The sequence below is a fragment of the Trachymyrmex cornetzi genome, unplaced genomic scaffold (genome assembly GCF_001594075.2).
Source record: "Trachymyrmex cornetzi isolate Tcor2-1 unplaced genomic scaffold, Tcor1.1 scaffold687, whole genome shotgun sequence".
In the NCBI taxonomy this organism is placed as follows: domain Eukaryota; kingdom Metazoa; phylum Arthropoda; class Insecta; order Hymenoptera; family Formicidae; genus Trachymyrmex; species Trachymyrmex cornetzi.
This window is the reverse complement of record NW_017300011.1, coordinates 213,961-227,478: the sequence shown is the minus strand read 5'-3', so window position 1 is coordinate 227,478 and position 13,518 is coordinate 213,961. Positions and strand designations below refer to the sequence as shown.

Genomic DNA, 13,518 nt, shown 5'->3' with positions numbered 1-13,518 from the left:
TATCATTATTTTATAATACATTTTCATATATTTATATTAGAGTACAAATTTAAAAAATATTACTACTTATTTAAATAACTTTTGATCCAGATGGTCAATTGTTTCTATTTTTTTTGTATTATTATTAAATGAAATTTAGAATAGTACGTAATTTTTTCAAGTAGTTCTTAACATATTGCATTTGCCTTACAACCTCCTTAAGTTCCTTTCACTTTTAAGTTCTAAATATACCTATATTAGTTCAATTATAGAGGAAGATCACCGATACCGACATACCACTTTGTTTTTAGACAATATTTCTTAAACAAAAGGTAAAAATACATCTTCAAAAACATAAATACAAAGTAAAAAGTGTCTTCTATCAGATATAAACAATTTTTATAATACTGTTTGCAATTTTGCAATAATTAAGTTTTTCATAAGTTATGAAAACATGAGCGTCTGACAAAATGGGCTCCAAAACTGACATAGTAGGCAATAATACCAACATTCCTATTCTACAAATAAAGATATATCCTATTCTGTAAAGAAAACTAATTTATGAAACTATAAACATTTAAAATGACATAATATTATCAATGATACAGTCACTATTATTTTAATTACGCAAAAGAACACCGTAAGAATTTTCTTCTCGGATTCATAGAATTGATTTTTAACTGATTTGGTATAGAAATAAACCACAAATATATGAATTATGAGTTTGTACTTCTTTAATTAGCTAAACAGATCATGATTTTATTAGTATTAATAGAGTGCAATAGTTAATTTCTGAGAAATAAGGGGGTGTCACTTTAGGAGATCCAGTCAGTATCGGCGACTTTCCTCTACAACAGAGCTTATGTATATAAGTCTATGCTCTTTAATAACTCAAGTTCTTTTAAATTTTTCATTTGCATTTATCGGACTCGAAAATTGCTCGATATAACGTCACGAAGACTTAACAACATAATTCGTCGATCCCATCGAGACCTGAATGATAGACATGCGATTATTAAATAATTTCTATCGACATGCAGAGCAGCCCACCCACGATTGTAATCAGCAGCGAGCGCAACGTCAAGAAAGAATGCATCACTCCCATCTGCTACACCCCAGAGAGATTGATCAGATCTCAGGAATACCAGATACTCATACCATCCCCTCGCTGCTTTACCTTCTCCCAGGCGAGATTCACGACAGAGAACGAGAGCAGAGAATGGAAGTCCCGCCGTTGCCGAAAACAGTTGAGTCGTCTCATCGATTCCAAGCAAATCGGTACGCAATCTAAGGTCTTCCTCTCCGCTGTCTCCATCCTTCCCTTTTCGTTCGATCCAAAGTCCGAGGAAGGAAACGCCGCTTCCCTAGAACCGGCTTCGAGCAAAGCCACCTCGTGGAACTCGTCGGCCACGGTGGCACCTGACCTAATAAAGTTTCGCGGTTTACCAATGCGCGGAATCGAGTTGCTTGACGTATCAGATTTACTTCGTTTCCTTCGTCGCCGGGATCGTGGCTGGGTGCTACCACCGTAAAGATGCCGAGTGGCGTGAGACTGCGAAACTGCCACGAGCATTGTTGCGGGCACACCAACAGACGAAGTTCGATCCGGGTTCGATTGAATCTGTGGGAGGCTAAAGAAAGTTAATGAAAGCAGCTCCGAGCTTTGAACGATCATCCCCAACTCGAGCTCAATCGGCATTCTCTCCACTAAATGCGTGACTATTGTAAAATTATACGGATATAAATTCTCGATATCTATAATCATGATGAAATAACGCTATTATTTTATCCGCGTTTTAATTGAGTACTTAAGAGCTTATCAACAATTTTTTAATTAATTCGCCATTAATTTTATTAAGATTCTATAAGAAAAGGAGAGGTCATACACTCATAATGCTTTGCCTAATTAATAAGCATCTCTCATATAGAATTTTTTTAATTAAAAATGATTTTCTAGTATTTGCCTACTCCTTTTTTATGTTAATATACTATTCGTCAAAATTATTCCTCAAAACGAGAAAAGAACATAATAATTTTGACAATAATTTAAAATCAAAGCCTTAAACGGTCTAGCTGGATCTTGATGCTTGTATGATTCTTGTGTGAATTTATATACTACGTATGTAGTCCCCAGAAACGCGCGCCGAAATGATTTTTCGGTCTTGAAACGTTAACTCTACTAAACTACCGCAGACATTTACGTATTTACATATGTCATTCAACATTATTAAGATTGTTTCGAAGATGCGAATAAGCATAAAAATTTATTAAATTGCTAATCAATTTAACTCGTGAATCACAAATTTTGATGCTTATTCACATCTTCGAAACGATCTTAATAATGTTGAATGACATATTAAAATCAGTAAATCTGTAAATGTCTGCGGTAGTTTAGTAGAGTTAGCGTTTCAAGACCGAAAAATCATTCCGGCGCGCGTTTCTGGGGACTACATACGTTAGTATATAAATTCACACAAGAATCATACAAGCATCAAGATCCAGCTAAACCGTTTAAAGTTTTGATTTCTATAATTTGTGTTATCACATATTCGGTCCTATAATGTATTATATAAAATAATTAAAAAATTACGCCTAGAAACGTAAATTTTAATCAGCTACCTTGTGCTACTTTTTTTTTATAGCCTGACGAGACTTTTAACTTACAAAAATCAATATTTTATTCCATATTTTTATTTCCTTTTCAAAATTGCCTGATCGGAACTTGGAAAATACGATTAGTAGATTACATACAAAATCATGAACGCAGATACAACGACGCAGCTGAGAACACTTCTGAACTTACCAAGCACGAATGTGAGGACATGCGCGATTTCCTCGCCCATTTCCGAGCGTCGACAATGGGCCACCGATGATTTTAACGCATCAATGAAGTCGAACAATGATTCTTCGACCGACGCAGACTGCGGTGTGCGAAGTATGAAGACCGGTGACAGCAGCAGATCGAGTTACAACAGACTGAACTCCACCTGGGACGACTGCAAGGGTTCGACCACCAGGCCACCCTCCCTGGAGGACACTTCCGGTATACAGAGTTACGATTGGAGCTTGGAGACCCAGAGCGACGCGCAAAACACGCCGATGTGTCTCTGCGATGAGCTGGCGATTGCGTCGAAAGAGCGCACCGCGAATTTTGCAAACGTACGTTCTTTCGCGTCCCTTACAGGAATCCAGTTTCATCCTGGTCGATTTAACACGGAAAGTTACTTATTTTGAGCATAGAAAGCACTCGATAACAGTGAAATTTAGTAACACGAAATTTAGCGGTAGACAGCAGTGCTTTTAATACTCGAAATAAATAATTAATCACTTCTAGTATTAAATTTCTGTAAGGGATAACGAAAGAGAGCCTGCATAAAGATAATTATTTAATCAAACTGTGCGATTTGCGTATAGACTGAAATATAGAATGAATTATTTTACAGGATCGAAGTACCGCTATCAATGAAGTAGTATCTATCCTCGAAGGTCTTCGGAGCGATCCCAGGAAAGCAACTGTTCTCTTGGAGGAGGAGGATCGATTTTGCAGTAGCACGTCCTCTCACGACCAATTAACCAGACTGGCTCTGACCATCGAGACAGACGTGGAAGCGCCGGCGGTTCCCGACGATCCGAATAATTGGATACGCCATCTCCGCGATAGAATAGAACGGTTGCAACTCGCCAATAAAGAGATCCACGGGGACATACGCGGTTTACGTACAAAGTTTCAGGTAAATGTCTCACCTTAAATAGTTATATATTATCAAATTCTCGAGGAAATTAATTACAAGGATATTACTGCGAAAAAATACAAAAACTGTACAGATAGTTTATAGAAATTCTGCCTCAGAATTCATGACTCAAAATATAACACGAAAGTTCTCGAAAAATTAAGTAAAAAAGTTATTTGTAAATTTTTATTTTAAGTAGTACTTTTGGAGATAATTAGGATTTAAATATGACATATGGCCAATTACGGATTACGTTTAGACGATCACTTGAGTGATGAGGACTGAAGTGCGCACTGAAGTGAGAACTTTCTTGCTATAGTATTTAAAATCGCAAATTCTGGGTCATCCGATATATCATACTGATTGTCTTTATTATTTGGCATTAACTGTATTTACGTTAAATTATTGACAAACTTTTCAATTAATGCGAAATAAAATCTTCGTCAATAAACATTTTTAAAGAGATCATATGTTGCAACTTCTCAATTTTCGATATTAAACATCGTAATTAAATAACGGATTGAAATCTGCTAAAACGTATCCAACGTACGAAAGGAAAAGAGTCACTTGCATCTTAACATTTCATTTCTGTTAAAACTATTACTATACAATATTCATGCATCTTATAACTTTACAGTGCGACGAAAAGAAGGCGATCAATTTATCAAGTGATACAACGAGGTTACTAGAAGATGTTCACGACTTGAGATATTTCGATGATCTGGTGAAGCTCTTAGAAGGGGACCTCGAAAGAATTTCCAGAAGAAATTGGCCATTTATTCTGGGAAACAGCAAGCCTCATGAAGAGATGAATCTAATCATTTGATTATGATCTCAAAGATCGTTGTAGATCTCAAAGTTCATGATTATGATCTCAAAGATAGTTGCGAATGATCGGCGTGCAGGATAAAAGGATTTTCTTCAGGAAGAGGATCTCCTGAGTTCGATGTTCATAAAGGAAAAGTACCTCTTCTCTCTTGGCTCAGTGACTTAAATATTTTCAGAAATTACAAATTCGGAATTAATTAAAACGATACGTAGTATGAGATACTTTTTGAAGATTACCACGTCGCGTGAGTAATCTCCAAAAATAATCGCAATTATAGTTAGCACAAAAAATTGGACTATAAATTTTGCGACTATAAATTTATGGACTATAAATGTTTTAAATATCTTAAAGTGATCGAAATGATATCATTTTTTTATAAGAAAATCGACTATAATATTTTATCGAAATGAATCTCATGCAAATTATTATTAAGACAAAACTTGCAGCTTGTGATATATTCCGAATGGATCTTATTTCTTATATTCGCTTTTATAGAATTTTCAATAAACGAAACCTTTTTTTAAAAAATTGCGTTCACATATCAATGTCCAATGAAGTAGAGAATAGATGTATATATTTATTATTACTAAACGATTTATTATCTACAGGTCGTACATATTTGAATCTATACATAGCACCGAGTAAAAAAATTCCTACAACACATCGTCGCTACTCGTCGCACTATTTTATCGCTATCACGCCGCATTTTAGCGGCATTTTTAATGCCATTTTTAGTACCCGTCCATAATTACCACATCGCGTTAAATATCCGTACTTTTATAAGCAAAGTCTACACTTAGTGGTGTCTATTTAGTGTTCCGTTAATACTGTCAGCCTTGGTTTCGATTTTTTCTACGTCTAGTCACGAAATTAGGTGACGTCCGTGCGCTGCATGTGCCTGACGTGCTGTCGAGAGGAATCGTGGTAGGCGATCCCCGCGCGCAACATTTCCCCGTGTCGGAACACATCGTGGGACGTAGAGAAGGACGGTAAAGTTGGCAACGACGGCAACAGGCAGCTCAACATACTGGGACCGCCATCCGAGGAGTAGATTCCGTTAGTCGGAGGCACCATTGACGTGCTGCACGTAGCTCCGGTGGCTCCCGGCAACGTATGTCCATTTTGATCACCGGAACTCAATAGGCTCGAACTTGTACTTATCAGATTCCCTATGAATACCGAAAAAAATCTGTTTTGTTGATGTTGAGATAATGTGATCTCGAGACTACGTATCGCTCATTTGCTACAACCGATATAATTAAAAAACAAAATGTTCCAAAAAATAAGTTTGAATATTTTTTGAATCATTAAAATTTTATAATATTAATTTTGAAGTACTTTTGATATAATAATTGATTGCAACAAAAATAAGCATATTATTTATAAATAATAAGCGTATATGAAATTATTAAAATTTTTAATTAATTGTAAAATTAAGCTCTTGTGTTCTAATGAAAAAAGATGATAAAAGGCAGAGAATTCCAAACTGTTATAGAATGTTCATCGATATTATTACGTTAATATTGATTTTAAAAAAAGACGAATATTTTACGAATAATAATTTGTAATTAATTAATTAGTATCTCGAGAATAAAAATCACGATTGCATGCCATCGATTCCTAACAATGAAAATTCATTCCGTAAAAATGGGGTCAAAACAAAAGTTAGTATTTTATTTATGTCTACACGCGCGCGCTTTTAGAAAAAATTTGGCAATTATATACCATTCGAGAGAGCAAAGTTTCAACTTTAAGTATGTCTTTTGAATTGTGATACGATGATTTTTAATGAAGTCATAAGTAATCGAAGTTAAAATGCTCCTTTTATTTAATCCGCGATAATTCTATAACAAGAAATTAAAAAAATATTTAAAAAAAAAACATTTTGCAGGAAAAACTTTAAGCTTTCAGTTAAAAAATCGAAAATTTTCGGATTTTGGCAGACATGTGACAGACTCACAAAGTGAGAAAAAAATTTCTCATTTTTTCCAGCTCGTAGTTTTCTATGGCAAGTATTCTGCAAGGATTACTAAATTCACAGAAAATCAATAGTATTCGACTTTTCGAAAGTAGATATTTTCAGCATTAAAACCGTTTTCTTTTAAACTAAATTAATATTTAACAAAATTACAGCTGTTTGAATTTTGAAATTCGTAATATTATGAACTTTTGTTCCAACTCAATAAAAGTAATCAATATTACGTTTTTAAATAAACATGAAACTTAACGTTACAAGGATTAATCGCGATGGTATAATAAATCCCACCGCGAATCCGGGCGCAATCACGTTCTCGCAAAACATTGATAATTATCAGTGCTTATGATCGCGCGGTACAGAATTTATACTCACATAAAGAGGGACTTGTTGTAATTCACGTGAATATGTTCGCGGTGTAACCGCTTTAGTGAAAACGATAACGCATTCGGTGCATCCGTTAATCCTCCGACAATATCGCGCGAACATCGTATAATGCACGTGAAGCGTAACATTAAAATTTTAATGCCATTGTGTAACATTTCTCCAATGGCTTACAACCAATGAGCTCATTAGCAGTAATTATTCTTCAAGCACCTCATACACGGAGAGGAAATCCTTATTCAGATAACACTCCCCCCCCCTCTCTCTCCCTCCCTCTCCCTCTCCCTCTCCCTCTCTCTCTCCCTCTCCCTCTCCCTCTCTCTCTCCCTCTCCCTCTCCCTCTCTCTCTCCCTCTCCCTCTCCCTCTCTCTCTCCCTCTCCCTCTCCCTCTCTCTCTCCCTCTCCCTCTCCCTCTCTCTCTCCCTCTCCCTCTCCCTCTCCCCCCTCCCCCCTCCCCTCCCCCTCCCGCTTTCTCTCTTTACTCAGGAAATATTTTTTCTCTATAATTGCATTCGAATTCAGGAATTTACTCGAATTAAATAACATGCTTATATGTATATGTATAACAAGCGTCTATAGACGTATAAAAATAAAATATTTTTAGTAAGTGAAAATTGATCGGCAAATATTCAACACAAGTAAGCGCAAAAGGATATATTCAATAAAAGCAGATGTTGGTTTTTAATATTTTTTGTGAATTTTACTTGATTTTCAAATCAAGCAAACTGTGCGCCAATTAATTATTCAAAAAAAGCTTTAGTTTAGGACTGTTTTAAAATCGACAAATAATCGATGTACACTTTGTTTAAACTGAAAATTATAAGATTCATGCAAAAATATTACACTAGTTCTTAGATTTTGTATAACTTTTAGTAAAAGAAAAGGAAACAAGTTTTTTAAAAACATATTTTAGAACACTGAGTTTGAATTTGTCGTTAGAAAAATTTCAGCACATCGAATTTTTAACAAAAAGCATATTAATTTTTAAGATATAGCGTGTCATTTTTTAATGTAATATTTCTTTCCGAATAATTTAAGTGCGACAAGTGATATACGAAGCGAATGTTTGCACCAGGATTTGATAATAACTGCGAAACATTAGGAGTATTGGAACAAAAATATACTAAGCAACTACTGTTGAATTTTAAACAATTATATGTGACGCAAAAAACCATTACAAACAAAAATTAATAATTTCAATAAAATTACTACATATTGAAAAAAGTACCTTTTGGAATGGAAAAATTCGATGACAAGTTCAGGCTCAAAATCTTAAACTAGTGTTATTAGGCATCAACATTCGCTTTAAACAAATAAAGTCTTCTTCCTTATTTGTGATTATTTATTCCTGAAATCCGACTAACTTGCGAGTAACTTGCGGTTCACCTGAAAGACTGACGCTCGAAGCGGAACTGACGGACGAGGCAATCGACAGGGGTGTCACTATGGAAAAATCCGAGGCCTCGGAGGATCTCGTGGCGAGGTGCGAGTCCAGCCTGGCAGTGGGACGAACGCACGCCAAGGATGACAGACCGAAATCGCTGGCTCTGTCCGCCGCCGCGACCGCCGCTACCGCTGCCGCGCGTCGATGTCTCGCGTGTATCCCGGACTTGTTACTGTTGCCCAGACCGAAGTGCAGAAGCTCCAAGTGTCTCCTGAGATTTCTCGATTGACGCAGAATCGCGCCGCACAGCGGACACGACACCGGCTGATCGGACAGACTACGTGCTTTCGATCCGTCCCCTAGAACGAATTCGAAACTAGACAGACTTGAAACTTATCTGATAGGAACATCTCGCATTAGACATATCTCTAGCGTATAATCCAAGCTAATATGATACAAAAATAGATGGAATAATCGAAGGACTTGCTGCAACAATAGATTAATCCAAATTTTAAAAAAATGGAGTAAATCAATTAATTAATCCTAAAATTAAAGTGATCGAAAAGTATGTTGTGGAGCTAATCCACATTATTCCGTTTTTACAAAATGTGGATTAGCCCAGACTGTTTACTGTTGCAGTACGCTCTTCACATCAGACTCGTAAATAACATCAAAATCGTGTTTTGTGGAAAATAACACAACACACAATCACGTATTTTATTTGCGCTTTATTGAAAAAGAAAAATTGGATAATACATCGTTATATCCGTTATTTTATTTCTTTCTCAATTAAAGTATTAGTGGTTTTGTGTATGTTCTATTGTCAACAGTCCACGTACGCAGCAGAGCTTGCCATTACAAAATAGGAATGTGCGCTGATTAATTTTCACTTTGTGGCTGTTGCAAAATTTTATTAGAAAATGGTATTCGTAAATGTAGCCCGTATCTGGAGACACGGCAGTATCTCATCGCTAAGACAAGCGCAGCGTTCTTAGAAACGTACTATTATTAGACCATTCTATGGTAAAAGGAGGAATTAAAGGGGCAGTAAAAACGAACTGCAGTGGACGAAGTTTAATTGCACTATCGCATGAAACCCCAATTATCATGTAAGCCCCAATGGTAAAAGAATAATGATAATTTTCACGATAGATTTTTATCATTTATCATGCTTAAATCTTCAATTATAATCCTATAGTACTATCTTACATACTAAGGTGGAAGATTCTCGTATAAAACTAAACGCGCAAATATATTCCGAATTTTTGACCTAGTTAAATAACGTGTACGTCAATAATTACAAATAACCGTTCGCTTTCGTTAATATATATGTAACTATACAATGCAAAATATCTTATCTCTCCTCTCTGTCTTTACTGTCGCACCCACTCACCACGATCTTGAGTGTCGCATCACTGTAACACAACTGACAACCGAACAAAATCCGCAAAAAAATTAACTATAAAACGAACAACACGTTCATCTCTCGATACTCCCGGTGAGTCCGTTCCCTGTACATTTATCTGGCGATCGTCGGCGACGGGATGCTCCTCGGCGACGATACTGCGCTTTCAGGCTCGTGTGACGTTGGCGAGGGTAAGGTGGGATTGCAGACTATCTGTTCGCAGTCGTTACTGCCGTCGGTCCCATATGTCATCGACGATTGATCGTTGTAACCCTCAATTTCAGGCTTAATCTCCACTGTCGTTGCGTCGGAATTCTGCGTCGTTATCGCATTCGCCGAGTTGTTAAACCGAAATTTGCACGAAGACAATAGATGCCTACGAAGATTCCTCGCCTGACGTAAGGTCGCACCGCAAAGTGGACAAACGCCCGGGCAGTCGGAGGCGCCGCGCGCCTTCGACTGATTCATACCGGCCGATGCTGCCTGAGTAGCCGCCAAGCCGGATAACGCCATACCAGCTGGAAAGCCGCCCATATTGAGGGAGCTGTGGAACTGCGGTATCTGCAATTGCAACGGCATCATCGTATGCAAGTGCGACTCTTCGTCCGCAACGTGATCCTGATGCGCCGCCTGATGATTGTCCGCGACGGACGATTCTTGAAGTCGCGGTGAATGACTGCCACCCTGATGGTTGTTCGCATAGTTTCCGACCAGGCAGTTGCCCGCTGTTAACAGACACAAACACAATGTTACCATACAGGGCTGAACTGACGTTGCTTTGGGTTACTTTGAATTTGTTTCCCCTCTCACGCTCTCTCTCTCTCCCTTTCGCTCTCGCTCTCTCGCTCTCGCTCTCACGGTTCAGACGAATCGGAGGACGACCAATCAGAGATGCAGTTCAACCCGATCGATGGTTGTGCTTGTGTCCGTTTTAATGAAACGAAAAAAAGCCTACGTAGATATACGAAATCTCCCGCAGGTGATATAATTTTTGGTATAATTTTTAGACGGCTGCTATGCTAAACGTAATACACCGGACACAAAACACAAGTGGAATTGCCATTTCATTATATTTCTATCTTGCATGCTTAATTAGAAGCTTGTAGTTATCGGAATTAATTAAAAAATTGTAATAAGCACATAAAAATCTCTAAGTAACAAAATAAAGAAAATCCATCTGACAAATCACATTATATAAAAAATAAATGTCTTTGTCATCAGTATTTTACTACAAAACATATCAAAACAATTATATACAAAATCTGTTACATAGCTAATCTTGTTTCTCATTTAAAAAATAAACTATTTAGTTTAGCAGGAGAAATAAAATCTTTACAAAATTCTTTACATTACCTGTATCATCGGTTTGATCCATGGCGTCGTCATCCTTGTTTTCGTAAGGCATTGTTCTGTTGTTGTCTTCCAAAGGCTTGCTTTCGCTGTCAGCAGTATTTCTAGTACATTGCCACTTTCCAGAAGATGACGATGACTTCCTCCTCTTTTTTCTTCGTTTCAATGGATGCGAGTTGACTGTTGTCCTCGACACTCCATCGTTCGTCACTGTTGGTATCGCAGACTCAGGAACTTTTTCTCCACTCTAAATGTAATATCACGTACACACGTATTACATTTAAATTAATCATTCTACTTTTATTTAAGTACAATAAAATAAGATGCATTAGAAATATACCTCTGTTAATATATTGGTTGACGACGTCAATCCGTGAATGCTCAGACAATGGGCAGCCTGAAGCAAGGAAGGCAACTGTGCCGGCTCGACGCTCACTTCTCCTCGGTATACGAATTCCAGCAGAGACTCTAAGTCATCTGCTCCGATTCCTGCTAGCATAACCACTGGATGCTGGCATGGTGTGCTCTGTAAACAATGCACTTTGTTGTAAGTTTCTACAACGTTTTCGTTACACGCTACAGTAATATTTAATAATAAATTCAATCGCTCACACTATACTGAATTAGTACATATTAAAAGTTGCTGAATATAAAATAAATGTGGCATAATATAATCAACTTTGACAATAAAATAATACGTACATATTCTGTTAAATAATGTGACAATATTATTATTAAATAGTCAATCGTTTAAAATATTTATATAGCTTTACGTTTAACTTTGTTACTTTCACAGTAACTTTTAGTATGCACTTAAAGATTAAAAATTGAGCCATACTTTTTCAAGACCGGCTCAATTTTCACTCCTTAGAGTGAGATTCCACTCCAAAGAATTGAGAAAGTGTACTTAAGACAGTCTTAAATAAGAATTGACTATGAATACCAGTCTTAAAGTCTTATCGAAAAGATGACACAACCTTTAACAAATCCAACAGGAACGGACTGGCTGCACAGAGAACAATTTTGTGTGCAGGAAAGCTGCGTCCGCCGGCAGCTAAAGTAACATCTACCAAATCGCCATCTCCCCTCAACAGCTGCACTGCAGAGGCCAGAGAAGAACTGAACTCTCCCCAGGACAGACTGTAGAGTTGGCCACTGCTACCCATTCCGTCTCTAAGAGCTTAACTGCAAGACAATAAGACGCATAAATCCAACCACTCTATTTCTTATCAAGCAAATCTACAAAGTCAGAACATATCAAAAGTAAATTAATTCAATGGCTGTAAATTAATCCAACAAAGAACCATTTTGAACAGAAAAAAAACGTATATTTACTGATGGTGCTTCCCAGCATGAGACACAGCATTTTTGACTGCAGTAGGTTTGAACCAATCTGAATTGGATTAATAATGTTACATGCTCTACTATTGATTGACATTACATGCTCTACATACCATACAACATTATTAGTTCAATTCAGATCAATTCAAATTCACTGCAGCTGAAAATGCTAACAGATGACACAGTAGGTCTGTTTTCTTATAACTGTACTAGATCTTTTTTTTTTTTTTCGCTTTTGCCAAGACTGCAATTTGAACGCAAGTGCTGTAAGCTTCATTCTGTCCTTATCGCTTATTACATGTGAAAAAAAAAATTCAAATATTAAACATATACCCAGTCACTCCAAGTTCCAAAAGTATATACTAGTTCAGGTATAGAAGACAGACCTGTGTAATACTTTGAATCATAACAACTGCTCTCTTTTTAGGAGATACAATCGACACAAGTGTTTTATTTTTCTTATTTATTTAATGTCAAAGACTAAAACGACGTTTGTTTGTGTCAAATTATGCTCTGGATACGGAATGTTAGGTCATCACAAGAAAAAGAAGTAAATCATTATGTCATTGTTGTTTACATTATGCCAATGTTAAACAAAGATGAAATGATTCAGTGTTATACTAGATCTGTTTTCTAAAAATCTGTTTTCTGTAACTGAACTGTGTACACTTTTGGAACTTAAAGCGAGATATATATATACGTTTGATATTTGTTTAAAGCGAGAAATAGAATTCTAGAACAATCTAGTGCAGGAACAGAAAACAGACAATATGAAACTTCCTGAACTAGTGTAATTTTGGAACTTGTGAAATAGGGAAAGCAAGAAAGAGAAAATTCTAGTACAGGAATAAAAAAAACAGACCTACAGTGTCAGCTGTGTTTCTTACTGGGAAGCACCTTGTATTGTTTAGGATTATTCTACGGACTATTCTATAACAAAGTTAAGGCAGTTGACGACAGGTACATTGTAGACGAAAAAACCGTGAATAGCAAAGTCCTACCATGAAAAAACAACCCAGGAAACCGGCTTTGGGTATTACTTCCGATATCTCAGAAATTAGACGTAAGGAACGCGTGCAGCCAACAATCCTGACTCTGACTAACGGTAACGACGCGCACGATCTTTCTCTTTTGCTCTCT

At 36.8% G+C, this 13,518-nt stretch overlaps 2 protein-coding genes across 4 annotated transcripts in view; one reads left to right on the top strand and one right to left on the bottom strand.

The window, feature by feature from the left end:
- Nucleotides 1-4,861, top strand: part of LOC108767513 (uncharacterized) — a 13,102-nt gene extending 8,241 nt beyond the window's left edge. For both annotated transcript variants that reach the window (XM_018517424.1, XM_018517425.1), the window contains exons 3-6: nt 1,020-1,257; nt 2,747-3,138; nt 3,423-3,710; nt 4,348-4,861. In XM_018517424.1, coding sequence (XP_018372926.1) covers nt 1,020-1,257; nt 2,747-3,138; nt 3,423-3,710; nt 4,348-4,536 — 1,107 coding nt within the window. In that variant the 3' untranslated portion in view covers nt 4,537-4,861. The remainder of the gene's footprint in view (nt 1-1,019; nt 1,258-2,746; nt 3,139-3,422; nt 3,711-4,347) is intronic.
- A 291-nt stretch (nt 4,862-5,152) lies between these two features.
- The window catches only part of LOC108767544 (transcription factor GAGA), a 9,105-nt gene continuing 739 nt past the window's right edge, over nt 5,153-13,518 (bottom strand). The window contains exons 2-7 of one of the 2 annotated variants that reach the window (XM_018517476.1): nt 12,015-12,222; nt 11,378-11,563; nt 11,041-11,284; nt 9,824-10,412; nt 8,285-8,667; nt 5,153-5,708 (exon numbers count right to left, since the gene is read on the bottom strand). In XM_018517476.1, the coding sequence (XP_018372978.1) occupies nt 5,410-5,708; nt 8,285-8,667; nt 9,824-10,412; nt 11,041-11,284; nt 11,378-11,563; nt 12,015-12,203 (1,890 nt within the window). In that variant the 5' untranslated portion in view covers nt 12,204-12,222 and the 3' untranslated portion in view covers nt 5,153-5,409. Of the gene's footprint in view, nt 5,709-8,284; nt 8,668-9,675; nt 10,413-11,040; nt 11,285-11,377; nt 11,564-12,014; nt 12,223-13,518 lie in introns of those variants that run through there. The other variant, XR_001940440.1, reaches the window with a different exon arrangement.